Source organism: Ochotona princeps, chromosome Y (genome assembly GCF_030435755.1).
Source record: "Ochotona princeps isolate mOchPri1 chromosome Y, mOchPri1.hap1, whole genome shotgun sequence".
Classification (NCBI taxonomy): Eukaryota; Metazoa; Chordata; class Mammalia; order Lagomorpha; family Ochotonidae; genus Ochotona; species Ochotona princeps.
The window spans coordinates 1,449,327-1,466,028 of record NC_080866.1 but is presented as its reverse complement, the minus strand read 5'-3'; the positions used below and the strand labels follow the sequence as shown (position 1 = coordinate 1,466,028).

At 42.8% G+C, this 16,702-nt stretch overlaps 1 protein-coding gene across 1 annotated transcript in view; it reads left to right on the top strand.

Moving 5' to 3' along the window:
* LOC131478689 (probable ubiquitin carboxyl-terminal hydrolase FAF-X) overlaps nucleotides 1-16,443 on the top strand; it is a 148,310-nt gene extending 131,867 nt beyond the window's left edge. Inside the window, 6 exon segments of the mRNA XM_058659276.1 lie at nucleotides 203-428; nucleotides 1,208-1,337; nucleotides 5,203-5,388; nucleotides 5,707-5,927; nucleotides 6,014-6,102; nucleotides 15,897-16,443. Of these exon segments, the coding sequence (XP_058515259.1) occupies nucleotides 203-428; nucleotides 1,208-1,337; nucleotides 5,203-5,388; nucleotides 5,707-5,927; nucleotides 6,014-6,102; nucleotides 15,897-16,443 (1,399 nt within the window).
* Nucleotides 16,444-16,702: the final 259 nt, after the last annotated feature.

The following is a 16,702-nucleotide window of genomic DNA, read 5'->3' as shown; positions in this document are numbered from 1 at the left end:
CAGGCAGCTTACATATTCTCATTTCACTCATTTTGTTACTGAAACAGAGGGCTTGTCATTCATTAGATATTTCTGCTAGAAGCAATCATAAGCCTTCATTGTTAGGACATCCTTATTGTTTGTCTTGAAATGTCTATTCCCTAAAGTAATGAAAACCAGTAGATTGATACAAAGTGATATTGAATTAGTATTTCTGTTGCAGGTGTAATGTCCTGTGCATTCTCCTCCGTCACAGCAAGAATGTACGTTTTTGGTTTGTGCATAACATACTTTTCAGTGTGTCAAATCGTTTCTCTGAATATCTTTTGGAGTGCCCTAGTGCAGAAGTCAGGAGCACGTTTGCAAAGCTTATAGTATTTATTGCACATTTTTCCTTGCAAGATGGTTATTGTCCTTCGACCTTTGCATCTCCAGGACCTTGTAGTCAGGTAATTATGTAGTTTCCTATTAGATATTAAATATCTAGAAATAAATTTTGTATTTTACAAGTTCGGATAAACTAACATATGGTCTTGTACCATTAAAATCCGTATGAAAATGTGTACTTTATTATAGGTAATTTGATACTTCACCTTATACCTAAGTAGATTTTTTTCCTTGATTTTAATGTATTGAAGCTTAACTTTAACCCTTTGTTGAATAACTTTAATACAGAGAATCTTGTAGATTTTTACAGTTGCAATAGCTGCAAGGATATACAATGAAGTTTGTCACAATTCCTTGTTCTCTTTTAAAAAGAAAAAGCACTTGTTTCTTGCCATTTTGATAAGCACAATAAAAGAATTTTAAAATATATTTTATAAAAATTTATTTATTTTTCTTGGAAAGTTAGATTTACAGATGGAGGAAAGATGGAAAAACAGATCTTCCTTCTGAGGGTTCACTCCCCAAGTGGCCACAATGACCAGAGCTGAACTGATCCAAAACCAGGAGCTAGAAGCTTCCTCTTTCAGGTCTCACACACAGGTGCAGGGTTCCACGACTGACCCATCAACCACTGCTCTTTCAGGCCACAAGCAGGGAAGCTGGATGGGAAATGGAATAGCTGGAACATGGACTAGTGTCCTTATGGGATTACAACACTGCAAGATGGAAGATTAGCTATTTGAACCACAATACTGGTGCCCTAAGACTTTTTTGTGTAAAAAGAATTACGCTGTTTCTGTTTGGTATTGTTAGCAAAATAATGAATATTTTACTCCTACAGGAATGTTGTAACTTGAGTTTGAGTGATCATTTACTAAGAGCAGTACTAAATCTCCTAAGAAGGGAAGTTTCAGAAAATGGACATCATTTACAGCAGTATTTCAATTTGTTTGTGATGTATGCCAATCTAGGTAAGGAATTACATAATTCTGTTAATTTATAGTTATAAATTAAATGATGGAAACCAGTGTGATCAGGTGATGAGATAATTTGCTCTAAAATTGAAACATATTCCATAGTCATATTAAAGCATACTAAAAATTTTTTGTTTTAACTTTTTAGTGCTGCTTCTCATCTTGAACTGTAATTTAAATAGCTATATTTTTTTCTGACAATATTTAAAGTAAAACTCTGTTTCTCATTCAGGTTTTTATTTCCTCAGTGCTACTTACTAAAAGTATCTCAAATAATTATGGTTCTGACCAGTTTCAGAATTTATTTGTAAAGGTATTTTTAAAGAAACTGAACTTAAATTATTAATACTGTTATGTATTAATGATCAATTAATCATCAATAATTATGAAATTAATAGTACTAATAAATTAAAAATTACTGTGCATCTAAATCTTAATGTTAATGTACATGGATAACATTTGCAAAACTTTGCTCTTAAAAATGTGTAATAAACATGATATAATTTTCAGTACTGTCAACAGATCCTTCTTAGAGCAATCCAATATTTCTCACATTACTTGTTAAAATCTTTTCCAAAGAGACTTCATCATGTGTTCCTAAAATATGCTAATGCCATTTTGTGTTTTGATAGTGTTTAAAATTTTGCTTACTGCTGCCTAGACTGCAGAGATTCAAAGTCTTGTATAAAACATGAAGTCACTTTTTCTTAAAGAAATGGAATACCATTTGATGGATATATAAGTGATTTCAGTGGTTTATTTTGCAAAGGAAATAAAACTTCACATTTTGTGAAACGTGTCACGTCAATTATGCAAAAATGCTAATTTGCTGCCTTTTCATCTAAGGTCTCAATAATGAACACAGGCTTAATTGATTCAGACATTTGGCAGTTTTGTGCAAACTTTTCAAAAAGCATAAAGGGTCCAGAGCAATAGCCTAGTGGCTAAATCTTCACCTTGCATGCCGGGATTCCATATGGGAGCCATTCATCTCCCAGCTGCTCCACTTCCCATCCAGCTCCCTGCTTGTGGCCTGGGAAAGCAGTGGAGGATGGCCCAAAGCCTTGGGACCCTGCGCCTGCATGGGAGACCCAGAAGAGCTCCTGGCTCCTGGCTTCAGATCAGCTCAGCTTCAGCTGTTGCAGCCACTTGGGGAATAAATTAACCAATGACAGATCTTTCTCTCTGCAAATCTGACTTTCAATAACAAAAAGTAAATATTTTTAAATTAAAAATTACCATACACATTTTTATGAAGTTTCCCATGTAAATTTGGTAATCAACTATTAATATGCTCATCTTTTCCCAGAAAAAAAATTCTACAGTTTCTCCTTTTTCATTTCTAACATTTCTCTTCAGCATGACTGTAACTGAGAGTAATATCAGGTTTCAGGATTTTTTGGATTTTAGAAAGGTAAAACAATGCATTTGCTTGTAATACTTTTATGTAATGGTGCTAATATGTCAGCACCCTACAACCATAGATGTTAATATTTATGTAATGAAAAAGGAATGTTTAGCTACAAAGAACTACAAATCAAACCTTAACAGCCTCAGTTAAAAGAATGACAAACTACATGAGAAAATGAGTTGTGACATCAAATTAAGAAAGATCTTTTAGGGGCCTATCACAGTAGCCTAAAGGATAAACTCCTCGCCTTGCATGTGCCAGGATCCCATATCGACACCAATTCTTTTTTTTTTTTTTGACTTTTTTTTATTAATTATTATGCATTATGTGACAGTTTCATAGGCTCTGGGACAGTTGGAGACACCAGTTCTAATCCTGGAGGCCCCACATACCATCCAGCTCCCTCGTTGCAGCTTGGGAAAGAACTGGGAGAATAGCCCAAAGCTGTGGGACCATTCACCCACATGCATGGGAGGCTGTGGGCTCTGGCTTCAATAGATATAAAAATGAAATAAACCTTAAAAAAGTAAAAAAGGAGAATCAAGGTGGTAGAATAGGGTAAGGACACGTTTAAATGGACAGAGAAACATTTAATCAGGATGAAGCAGAGGGCACATTCCAGGAAATAGGAGAGGACAGAACAACAGCAGAAGGGTACCTGGAGACTGACAGACACAGGAAAGCAGCGGACACAACGGTGTGGTGTTGCAGTGACTGATACCCCAGCGGCATTCAGCTAACGGCGATCTGAACTCCACCAGCAGCCGGAGCTCCACCAGCAACCAGGGACTTTCACTGGGAGCTTAGGAGGTGAACCCAGACAAAGAACTGCCCGTCCTGCTGGTCTGTTTGATTTGACCAGGAGCAGAGACAGAGCAGCAGATCCCAGACGGGCAGTGCGAGAACAGGGTGGATTTCACAGCCCAGTCAGCCCCCTAGAGCCGAACTGGGAGCCTTTTGGCTTAAGGAGGCAAATGCAAGGGAAAGGACTGAGCATACGCTGAGCTGGGAGTGAACTCACTTTTGACTCAATGAACTGCATCAGCGTGGCATTCTACGGGTTCCACCCAAGACAGGTCTGGGTAGCCCACACACCTGATGGCCAGCAGATCAACAACTCGAGTAGTGGTACGTCAGGCACCATTTTGTACACTGTGGCAAAAGCTTAAGGACTGCAGGGGACAACAGTGAACTGCAAACGTGCTGAGCTCGCAAGAACTCACTGAGTTCCGTGAATTGCAGGAAAGTAATATCGACCTTGGCTTCATAGGGGTCAAAATAGGTCCGTGTGGCACCCAGACCTAACGTCCAACAGGTTCCGGCAAGATCAGCACCACCAACAACCTAGCTATATACGACACCTGGTGTCTCCCTAATCCTGGGACCTGCTCCAACTGGAAGTGGGAGAAAGGTTGCAGAGACAACGGTGCAGCCTCAGCACGGTATCACAGGAGGTGGAGAGTGGTGAGCCAAGAGCTGGGGCTGTGGAGACCACGGTGGAAATCTGACATAAGAACCCAGACCTGGAACTCGTTGGAGGTTGTGGCACAATAGGCTGCAAGCAAACAGTTGTGTACCAACTGCAGTAAGTAAAATCAAACTGCAGACCTGTGGGTGACACAGCTCAGAAACCTGCCCCAGGGAGAAGACTCTGCTAACCAGAAGTACAAAGACCAACAGCAAAAGAAGAGACAGAGGCACAATGAATATTACTGAAAACTCCCCTGTAAAGGAGCAAAACCCTATGCCAACCTCAGAGTTAACCGCGGAAGACATTGACAAAATGGGGGATACAGAATTCAAAACACTTATTATAAAGCTTCTTATCAACAATGAGAAGCACATAATACATGAGTTCAAGAAATTCAAGGAATTTGTCACACAGGAAATGAGTCAGACGAAAGCTGCTATATCAGAAATGAAGAATACAGTGGCACAAATTAAAAGTACAGTGGAGGGGCCCGGCGGCGTGGCCTAGCGGCTAAAGTCCTTGCCTTGAACGTACTAGGACACCATGTGGACACTGGTTCTAATCCCGGCAGCTCCACTTCCCATCCCTCTCCCTGCCTGTGTCCTGGGAAAGCAGTCGAGGACGGCCCAAAGCCTTGGGACCCTGCACCCGCGTGGGAGACCTGGAAGAGGTTCCTGGCTCCTGGCATCGGATCGGCGCAGCACCGGCCCGTTGCGGCTCACTTGGGGAGTGAGTCGTCGGACGGAAGATCTTCCTCTCTGTCTCTCCGCCTCTCTGTATATCTGACTTTGTAATAAAAATAAATCTTTTTAAAAAAAATGAATGCAACTTTGCTAATTGCATAGCACTATTCTTTCTTAACCTTCTTGCCCTTCTTTTCTCCATTCTTTTTATAGGCATGGCAGAAAAGACCATCTGAAGTTGAGTGCACCTGGTATTTTTATGCACTATTCCAAATTTATACTTTCTTCTCCTTACAGGCCTGGCAGAAAAGACACAGCTTTTGAAGTTGAGTGTACCTGCTACTTTTATGCTTGTTTCTTTAGATGAAGGGCCAGGTCCTCCAATCAAGTATCAGTATGCTGAATTAGGCAAGTTATATTCAGTGGTGTCTCAGTTAATCCGTTGCTGCAGTGTTTCATCAAGAATGCAATCTTGAATCAACGGTAAAGTAGAATGTTTCATGTTTCTAATTTTTCAGTAATGAGAGTCATATAATACCTTACCCATAGTAATTCTAAAGACATTAAAATGAAAAAACCAAAATATTTTATAAAATCTAGAATATTTCATCTTAACATAAAATAAATATTATTATAAACATTTTTATATGTTGTCTCCAGTTTTAGTATTTATATTTTGCATTTTATCATCTTAGAATATCTAGTGATTTAGTAAATTTTTATTGTATTAAGGAAATATAATTTCAAATAGCATTGGGACGAATATGTATTGGCATTTCATTGATGAAAAATCTGTTGTAGGTAATCCTCCTCTTCCTAATCCTTTTGGCGACGCTAATTTATCACAACCCATAATGCCAATTCAGCAAAATGTGGCAGACATTTTATTTGTGAGAACGAGTTATGTAAAGAAAATTATTGAAGACTGTAGTAATTCTGAGGAGACCATCAAATTACTTTGTTTTTGCTGCTGGGAGAATCCTCAGTTCTCATCTACTGTCCTCAGTGAACTTCTCTGGCAGGTTAAAGTAAAATAAACATTTATAAGTCTTTTTTTTTTTTTCAGTATTTCTTCCAGTAAGTAAATTAATGTTTTACCTATTTTTAGGTTACATATTCATATACATGTGAGCTTTGGCCCTGTTTGGATCTACTTCTGCAAATTTTACTGATTGAAGATTCCTGGCAGACTCACAGGTAGGTACTCCTTGTTATCAATATTATTTTAGTTTCTCAGTTTCTTGAAAGTAACTGTCAGGGGCCAAAAATATTCTCACCTTTTTAGCTCTTTTTAATGGTTTATATTAATATATATAATATATATTATATTGTAATTATAAATTATTCATGTTATATATTATATTAAAATTTTGTATTAACATATTCCTATGTGATATTATGTATTAATATATATGGAATAGTAGATTACAATTTTATTTCCATACTTTTTAAAATTCCTACTGCAATTTCTTATCTATTGTTAGTTTTTCCTTGCATTTAATGTTTTTATTTTACATTTGAAAGAAAACTAGCATACATTGGCTTTGCGTAAGTATTTAATTATATAGTGTTAAATATGTTTTACAATTAATTACAGTAGAAAATATTTAGTAATTTATAAATAATCTTTAGCCTATACATTCTGATATATGAGAAATCATTACTAATTTTTTTTTGTATTTAAATTGTCCTGCTTACAGTCCTGTAAACATATTCCAGCATTGGTCTACAATAAAATTCCGTTTGAAAATAATGGCATAAAATTTACTGTCCAGCTCATCTGATGTCCTTACTTTTTTGCAATATGATCTCAGCATACATTTATGTTAGGAAAATATGTAAATATTTTCATATTCTGCTCTCCGTTAGACATTACAGTAAACAAAGGAAAAACCTGAATATGCAATTAAGGTTTCAACATAGCAGTGTTTAGAGGTTGACATTGTGGAATTAATAAGTAATTTATCTCCTATAATACCATCTTCCTATATGGGCACCAGTTCCTGTGCTAGCTTCTCTTCTGCTTCTGATCCAGACCACTAGCTGTCCATCATCAATTACTTGGTACACGGAGCCTATAGTAACACATGTGGACTGCAGACTGCTGGTCAATAGCTACCGCATTATTAGTGGCCACCAGACTTCTTATATACCAAGGGTCACATAGGATAAAGGAGGAGGTATTGAGCTTGTCTAAGGAACCCATCAATTGTTTCTATACCCTTGTCTGGAGCTCTTCTGTTTTGTATATCCCACCAAGTGCTTTCATTCACATGCTATCCACTCAGTTGTTCTCATAGAAATGATGTCCAATCAGTTACACAAATGATATCCACTCAGTTCTCATGCAAATATTATCCTATCAGTAGCAATCTTGTACTGGTTGACTTTCTAGGGTCACAATGTCCTTCTACACCAGATCTCTACTAATGGCCTAGGAAAAGCAGTGAAAGATGGCCCAGGTTCTTGCAATCATATGACAGACTAGAGGAAGCACCAAGCTTCTGACTTAAGCCTGGCTCACACCTCACCATTTCACCCATCTAGGGACTGAATGAGCAAGTAGAGGAACTCTTTTTTTTGGTCTCACACCCAAATCTGAAATAAATAAATCCTTTTTACAAAACCAACTGCAGTGTGTTAAAAAATATTAAAACCGAACCTATAATCATTTATGTAACATGCATACAGTTGGTATTTTAAAATTTGTTACTTGGGCCCGGCGGCGTGGCCTAGTGGCTAAAGTCCTCTCCTTGAACATACTAGGACACCATGTGGACACTGGTTCTATTCCCGGCAGCTCCACTTCCCATCCAGCTCCCTGCTTGTGGCCTGGGAAAGCAGTGGAGGACGGCCCAAGGCCTTGGGACCCTGCACCCGCGTGGGAGACCTGGAAGAGGTTCCTGGCTTCAGATTAAGTTAGCTCTGCCCTTGGTGGGCATCTGGGGAGTGAATGTGATGGAAGATATTTCTGTCTGCTTCTCTCTAAAAATCTGCCTTTCTAATAAAAATAAATGTTTAAAAATAATCCAAAAACATGCTATTTAAAAAGTAACAAATATTTTTAAATTTTTTTATATATATATTTATTTATTTTATTATAAAGTCAGATATACACAGAGGAGGAGAGACAGAGAGGAAGATCTTCCGGCCGATGATTCACTCCCCAAGTGAGCGCAACGGCCCGTGCTGCACTGATCCAAACTCGGGAACCAGGAGCCTCTTCCGGGTCTCCCACGCGGGTGCAGTGTCCCAAGGCCTTGGGCCGTCCTCGACTGCTTTCCCAGGCCACAAGCAGGGAGCTGGATGGGAAGTGGAGCTGCCGGGACACTGACTGGCACCCAGTTGGAAAGTCAGCATCATTATGCCAGACCGTTAAATAGTGTGTTTTACTTTGGTATCTACTTTTTTTTTTTTACGAATTCTTATAGGCATATAGGGCCTCTCCCTTTAAATCCCTCTTTATCTCATATAATACATGAAGGAAACAATGTGGAAATAATAGTCTCAACAACTTTCCTGTAGCCTTTGAACCTTTTTATCCTAATTAACTATGTAAAGATTATCAAAAATATAATTTAAAAATGGAAAAAAGAAAATTAAAAAACAGAATCCTTATAGGCATATGTTATATAGTTTGTGATTTCTACTATTTGCTTTACATCAGTTAATTGTATCTTGTAATATTGTTTTAGACCAGGAAATGGTAATAATAGAAGAATAACTATTGCATGAATCTGGAAAGTATTGGGAGTATCATACAAAATTAGTAAATTACTACATTGTTAAGTTCAATTTTAAAATATTTTATATAATGAGTATTTATTTGGTAAAAATTATTTGAAGCAGTACAAAGCAGGATAGCAACTTTTGCGCAATAGAAAGAGACAAGAAAATTTATGTTAGCTAAAATTATAAGCAATTGATGCCAGAGATGAGATGGAAATATGGAAATTAAGTATTGATTATGCTTGAAATTAAACATTCCACTAATATTGCCAGAAGAAAATAGCTTATGCATATGTTTTTATCAGAGATTATGAATTTTTAAATTCAAAAAATTTATGTATGAATTTTTATAGGGAAAACTGCTTTTGCTTGGAATGTATTAATATTCTATAGCATATTACAAACCTGCAGATGAGTCTAGAATAGTTACAGATTCACTGGAGCTGAAAAGAAATAATTGACAATTAGTATATCAATCAAGTTTTCGCAGTGTTGCCAGGGTTAATCTATCCACCAACATGGATTCCAACTTCAAGAATTCAGATTTAAAAAAAAAAAAAAAGAATTCAGATTTTTAGCTGCAAAGTATGTCATTTTTATAGTCCATGGGTTCTAGCTTCACCATCTGAAATAAAATTTTGTCAAAACTAATTAGAAGTAAATTGCACTAGGGCCTGGCGCGATAGCGTAGTGGTTAAAGTCCTTACCTTGCATATACCAGGATCCCATATGGGCGCCGGTTCTAATCCCGGCAGCCCCACTTCCCATCCAGCTCCCTGCTTGTGGCCTGGGAAGGCAGTCGAGGGCGGCCCAAAGCCTTGGGACCCTGCACCCGTGTGGGAGACCTGGAAGAGGTTCCTGGCTCCTGGCTTAGGATCAGCGCAGCACCGGCACTTGCAGTCACCTGGGGAGTGAATTATTGAACTGAAGATCGTCCTTTCTGTCTCTGCTCCTCTCTGTACATCTGACTTTCAATAAAAATAGATGTCTTTGGGAGACTGGGAGATGCTCATAACCCTGCAAAAGAAACTGGTTAGCTGTGTTGTTAACGATTTTTTTCATTTGAGAGAGAATAAATTTTTGATGAAAATTGAAGAAGCAAGGGGCCTTGGCGAGACCTACAACAAGTAATATCAGAGGGGTGAGAAGAGGGGCAAGCATAGACATCAGAGGAAACTGAGCCCAAGAATATCAGGGATTGCTATTAGTTTCTGTCAAAACGATCTTTGATGTCTAACAGGTGTTTAGCATTTTTCGCAACTACCCACGATTCGTTCATGTAAAAGCAACATTCCTCGTGGAGGAACATGCAGGTATCTGCCTTTTTTGCTGTAAGAAGGTCCAGGGCCCTTCTGTTCTGGAAAATTACCTGAGCCAAGGAGGTAAGTTGGCGCTGGAGAGAGGCTAGGGAGAGAGCAGTGTTATCTAGGACCGATTTGAGCTCCTCTGACAGCTGCCGAATTGAGGTGATGGAGTATCCCAGGCTCCCTGCTGCTAATCCAAGAGAAGACAAGGAAGCAACTATGGACGCCCCCACAAGTACTGGGAGAAGAACCACATGCCTTCGGCACTCCAATGAAGAAAGCATCCATGGGAACTTCCGGCAGGCAGCTACCTTGCTGCCTGCCGGGGGCCTTGGGATGGCCTCGCCTCAAGCCTGGGAACACACAGTAGCTACCACGTACACGTGGGGAGCTGCTCCCAGATTTGCCGGAACCTCGATGGCTACCCCTTTTCTGGGTGAGTCCCGGGGGTCTGTGTAGCGGGTCTGGGCCTCCCCTACTGCTCGCCATGTGGCTTGAGCTGGGGGGAGGAGCCAGGAAGGGTGGGACTGGGGCCCAAGGACTTGAACTTCCGGCAGGCAGCTACCTTGCTGCCTGCCGGGGGGCCTTGGGATGGCCTCGCCTCAAGCCTGGGAACACACAGTAGCTACCACGTACACGTGGGGAGCTGCTCCCAGATTTGCCGGAACCTCGATGGCTACCCCTTTTCTGGGTGAGTCCCGGGGGTCTGTGTAGCGGGTCTGGGCCTCCCCTACTGCTCGCCATGTGGCTTGAGCTGGGGGGAGGAGCCAGGAAGGGTGGGACTGGGGCCCAAGGACTTGAACTTCCGGCAGGCAGCTACCTTGCTGCCTGCCGGGGGGCCTTGGGATGGCCTCGCCTCAAGCCTGGGAACACACAGTAGCTACCACGTACACGTGGGGAGCTGCTCCCAGATTTGCCGGAACCTCGATGGCTACCCCTTTTCTGGGTGAGTCCCGGGGGTCTGTGTAGCGGGTCTGGGCCTCCCCTACTGCTCGCCATGTGGCTTGAGCTGGGGGGAGGAGCCAGGAAGGGTGGGACTGGGGCCCAAGGACTTGAACTTCCGGCAGGCAGCTACCTTGCTGCCTGCCGGGGGGCCTTGGGATGGCCTCGCCTCAAGCCTGGGAACACACAGTAGCTACCACGTACACGTGGGGAGCTGCTCCAGGGCGGCCAGCGCGCCATTTCGCGCCAGGCTCCGCCTGCTGGCCGCCCGGCCAGAGAATTTTTGACTTTTGGTTCATTGACCTGCTGCCTGGGAGGCTCCCTCCTGAACCCATAGTGCTTGGGGCATGAAGCACTGTGCTTGCTAGTAACCTGATCTCTGAACACCTCAAAGTCTCTTTGGGGATCCCTTCAATCAAAATGGAGGAAACAGAATGCTGGCAATGAGGGAATCCCAAATGAACTTGAGGCTTGCACCTAATGGTCCTCAGAGCAACCAAGGGGAAGGTGCGTGATTTACGGCTAGGAACAGGCCCAATCTGGGAGGTAAGGGGACACCACAACTGGGATGAGGCTCCCACCAAGGAGTGTATGTGCTGGAATGGGGGCTGCGTTCTATCTAGGAAACAGTTGTAGTCACCCTAGGCACTAGTGTGGGCTGGGATTGGATGCACCAGGCCGGTTCAGATCCCAACACCATCTGGTGTTATGGAGAACCAGGGTAGATGTGGGACTGACTAGGCTGGGTCTCACTCCTCTTCTGAGCCATGTGTGAGCTGTTTGTGGGTATGGACGAGCCATGGCTGGGCTGAAACATCCAACATCAAGAGCCAGAATGGGGTGAAAGCCAGCCAGGAAAAACCACTGTTCCTGCTAGGACAGGAGGTGAACTGAGTAGGGTTGGCTCAAGAACCCCCTGGCAAGCGCAAAATCTGGCAATGGGAGGGGTTCTGATGGAGGAGCCTGGGCAACTCCTCTGGCAGGACACAGTCCCTGCAGGTAAGCGCAAGAAGCATGATAGGAAACAGCCCAGAATAGGCCATGGAAAGTTTCCCACGGGCACATATTTGGCACGGGTCAGGAGCAGACCAGGCTGAATCAATTCATGTCAACCACTGGCAAATCCGATCGCCAGAACAGAGTGTGGGATGGTCTGGGTTTGGATGCGACACAACCAGTACACATTATGGAATGCCAGGGCGTGGCTGCCTGTACTGGATGTGAATGCAGCACCCAACCAGCACACGTGAGATCCAGGAAGGAAGGGGCAGAGCTGGCGGGGGGATTAAGGGGCTGGTCCCCTTACCAGTCAGCTACTCCCACTGGAGAGTTTTGGCTGGGATAGAGACAGACCCGACCAAGCAAGGCTATAACACCTGTGCGCTGCATGTGGACTAGATCAGGGCCGCAGCATCAGCTGGCAGAAGCTGGCACTGGGGACTAATTCTGTCGAGTCAAATCTCAGGACCACCTAAAGAGTGCATAAACCGGGACAGAGAGACCTGGGAGGGAAAAGTGGGTTCCCCCTTCTTGGGTCACTATTCCCGTGGGAGGGCATGAAAACTAGGACGGGGGCTGGGATGGCTAGATAGAGAGGCACTCAACAACATCTGTGAGGGCTGGATGGTTGAGTTGGTTAGATAGAACTAAGCTTTAATACCCATTGACACGTACCAGAGCCAAATGGGATGGGGGACAGACTGGTCTTCTGCTATACATACTGGCAAACCAGGGCAGGGGGCGGGCCTGGTGGGGGTTATTGTGGGTCGCCCCTACTAGGCTGCAGCTCCCACTGGTTGATGTAAGGGCCGAACCAGACTGGACTGCAACACCCATTGGTTCCAGTGCAACTCGGGACTGAAAACAGAACCAACCCAGCAATTGCAACCACCAGCTGATCGGGGTGATGGACTGTGCCGGGCCCTGTGCTTGCTAGAACATATAAGAATCTAGTCTGGGAATACCTCAAAGTATCTTTGGAGATCTCCCCAATCAAACTGCTGGACTCAGAACTCTAACCAAGAAAAGACAGAAGACAGAACAGGACAATCATTCATCTCAGCTATATGTTGGCAGCAAATTATGGGGCAAACGGAGACTTTATGATGGACCATATCAATCAGTGGACGACCTCATCGAGCGAAATGGGCAGCAATTCATAACTGGAGAACTATTAACACCACTCGAGCACATATCTCAGAGCATGCCCCACATCCGGGACTTAGGGTGGGCGGGAAACCGGGTGGGGCTTCTCCCTCAATATCCCCCTTTACCTCAGATACGTGATGGAAACAATATGGACATAATAGCATTACCCACTTTCCTATCCCCCTAAACCTTTTTTTTTCCTTCTTTTTCCTTTAACTGTAATTAACTATGTAAAGATTGTCAACAACAATACAATAAAATGGATTATAAAAAAAAAATAAAATAAAAAAAAAAAAATGAAAGGATTAGTGTGTGGCATCAGAATACAAACCCATCACAGGACAGGTAAATGCAAGCTGGCTCTTTGAGTAACCTTAACAATTATTGCATTTGATGTTTGAAAATACTATAGTAACTTTGAATCTAGCTAGGAACCAGGCAAGTGCTAGATTTAACAATTAATTATACTTTACCAATCGTTGCAAGCCCTAAGAGTTTCAGGAAGACACAGCCTGGAACATAAAGCACAGTACTTAAAACATTCTGTTACAAGACTACTAGTCACATTGTAGATGGTACAAGATTTTATCTAGTTTTCATTTACAATAACTCAGCAGTTTATAGTATTCCAACACGATTTTACAGAACTTTATATACTTTAAGGCAGAGGCAAACAATCTACTAACTTATAGGCTAACAAGTCATGTACTGGCAATTGAACACAAGAATCTTAAACAGATGAGCTGAGAAATCCCAAATAACTTGGCAAATGATGAGCAAGGCATGAAATCTGCCTTAGGGCAGTGAGGGTATCCTACCTCAGTGAAGTCTAGCAAAAACTGAAGAGGGAGATGGCAAACATGTCTATCAGGTGCCTGGTCATTGAGATAGGCTGAACAGTTACAGGTTTTCCCTAGGAATACTTCTTTTCTGAGCTTCTAGATTAGTCAGTCACCTAAGCTAATCTGGGGCTCCTGAGAGACCCTGATGGTCACTGTAAGAGAGGGAAGAAGCCAAAGCTAGCTAGGACAGAGAAGGCAGTGTCCAGATGGAAACTTACAGTTTCCCTTCCACTGTGAGGACCACCTGGGGCTCTTCGGTGCTGTTCTGAGCTGTCACCGAAGTCCGTGGATGGCCTTGAGCCTGTGCAAGTTCCTGGACTGCGTCCTGTCCCACGTGGGAGATCCAATGGGAAATGACTGACCTGAAGTACTTGGCCTTCATGGGCAGTCATATCTCCAATGACCTCCTTGGTAGTTGGGGCATGGTCCTGGATGTCCTTTGTGATGATCCTTGGTGAAGTGTCCGTTGCTTCTGCAATGAAGAGCACTTGGGAGGCCTCTGGGGGTCTCACTGGAACTAGGAACACACACCTCTCTCATCCTGCTCTGCCATGGGATCCCCTCCTGGTCTCTGAAGTAAAAGACCATAGTGACCCCTTTAAGAGGATATCAGGGTACATCCAGGTCCCATTTGTAAGTTTCTAAAGTTCTTTCCTAATGTCCAGGGCAGTTAAGAGTCTGCTATCTATACATCACCTATTCTTTACATAGAATCTAATGGAATATACTCAAAGTCATTCCTCAAGCATTTTAGGAAGCTGGAGGATTACTCTGTGGCCATAATCTCAAGGAATTATTTAAAGCAAAATTAAAAGATTTAGCTTAGCAATTCTCAGCTATTAACATTTTCATCCATAAGTCAATTAAAACAGACTACATAGTTTGCCACATAAACATGTACATGCATACCAGCTTACATACTTACATTATAAAACAAAACAGGTTTTGTAACAGCTTTTGAAAAATCTCTTAGATGTTTTAAAGTTACCAGTTATTTAGAATTACATCTTGCTCTCAGCGACCCGAATTAAAGATGTTTTCAGTTGGAACCTGTTCACACCTCCTTCGACATACTTTAACCTGGAAATGTCTTGTAAAACACATAGATTTATCTTATGCTTTGGAGTAATTTAACAGTGGGTTAGGACAACTTTATACCAGAGTATTTTATAAATAACTGTTACATTACATTTAGTTACAGAACAAATTGCATTTTTTCTTTTTCCTCTTTTTTTTTTTAAAGAAAGGCTAAATCACTTATCTCTTACTCCACCCCTCAAAGCTAAGGAGTGGGAAGGAAAGTTAGAGAAATTTAGGCCCTTAGGGTGGCTGGGTGTGGTCAAGTCAAAAGGTAAGTTAGGCCAAAGGTTAAAACAGAAAAAAAAGTTTTAAACAGGAAATCTTTGCTACCCAGTGAAGAGAGCAAACGGAGACCTTTAGACAGAGGGGGATGGAAGGGAGAGAAAAGGCAAGATGGCGGACAGAGGGATGGGGTGGGGGCTGACTGCAGATGGAGGATAAGATGGGGGTTTCTTAGATGACAAAAGAGATGGGGAAAGCACGTGGCGCCAGAGCCCTGGAAGAGGGCACTGGGGTTTCCTACTTCATGGCTAGAAAACTATGGAAAAGACAGACAGAAAGCGGAGAGTGAAGAGGGAATGAGACCTCCCGCCCATTTTTCCTAATGCACACACTAAGCTAGATTCCGGAGGATGTCCGGATCCAGAGTGCCATTAACCAGCCACCTGGAGGAGTTAGCTAGGGAATATTGAGGCCAATCCACATTACAGAGGCGTATTAGAGCTTTACGTTTTAGGTAACGAGCCAATTGAAGGGTTTCTAAATTTGCTAGAAGACAGCCCAAGGGAGTGTTGGGAGGAACTGGCGATGAAAAAATAGCTCCCGTGATTAAGACTCAGGACTGATTACCACAGTGGACCCGGTGGTCCGTGAAAACGACCCAGTGGTCCGACCCAGTGATCAGAAAAAAATGGCTCTCATAGAAGGTCGTCACCCCCTACGTAAGGGACAAGCCAGGCCCCAAAACACCGCCTGTATCTGAAGTTGTTAACAGCCTAGCAGCCCGACTCGGAGGTACAGGGGGCAGTCGGGGGACTTCCAGCCCAGCGGCTAAGAGACACGGCACCCGGCCGGGGTTTACAGAACCGGTCTCCCAAAAACTCCCAGAAGTGGAAGATCAGACCCGGTTAGAGGAGCACAAATGTGCCGAGCCGCACCCAAAACTTCAATGGCTGAGAGGGAACCCTACTTATAACAGTGTATGCATGCAACAACTTAGCATTCGGAAAGATGGGGAATACCTCGTGTGCTCCACGTGGAGATGGAGTACTGGGGAGCACGCGTCTGGGCTACGTCGTTGCTGGATAGAGGCAGATGCTAGTACAGTCAGGTCAGATGAACTCAGGAACGGCCACGTGGAGGTAGAGAATTCTGGAACTGGCAGGAGAAGGCGAGATCAGGAACAGGCCGAAGAAGACGAAAGCAGGAACAGGCCGTTGGAGATGAATTCACAAACCAGCGGGCGGATGGAGATGGATTCTGACGGCTGCTGATGAGTCACGGTGGCGCAGATGAAGACAGTTAACACAGATCACAGTTCTCACAGCTCGGGTCCCAGTAATGGCCGAAGGCCCGAAGGCCACGCAGCCAGGTGCCGGGGGAAACGACCAGTCAAGGCACCAAATGTTAGTTATTTAAAAAGATGAGAGAGTTCTAGTTCATACGATATTATTACAATATTATTACGATATTATTACGCACAGCTAATTCCCACAACCTGGTTCTTTACCGTGAGCTGAAACACACCAGACG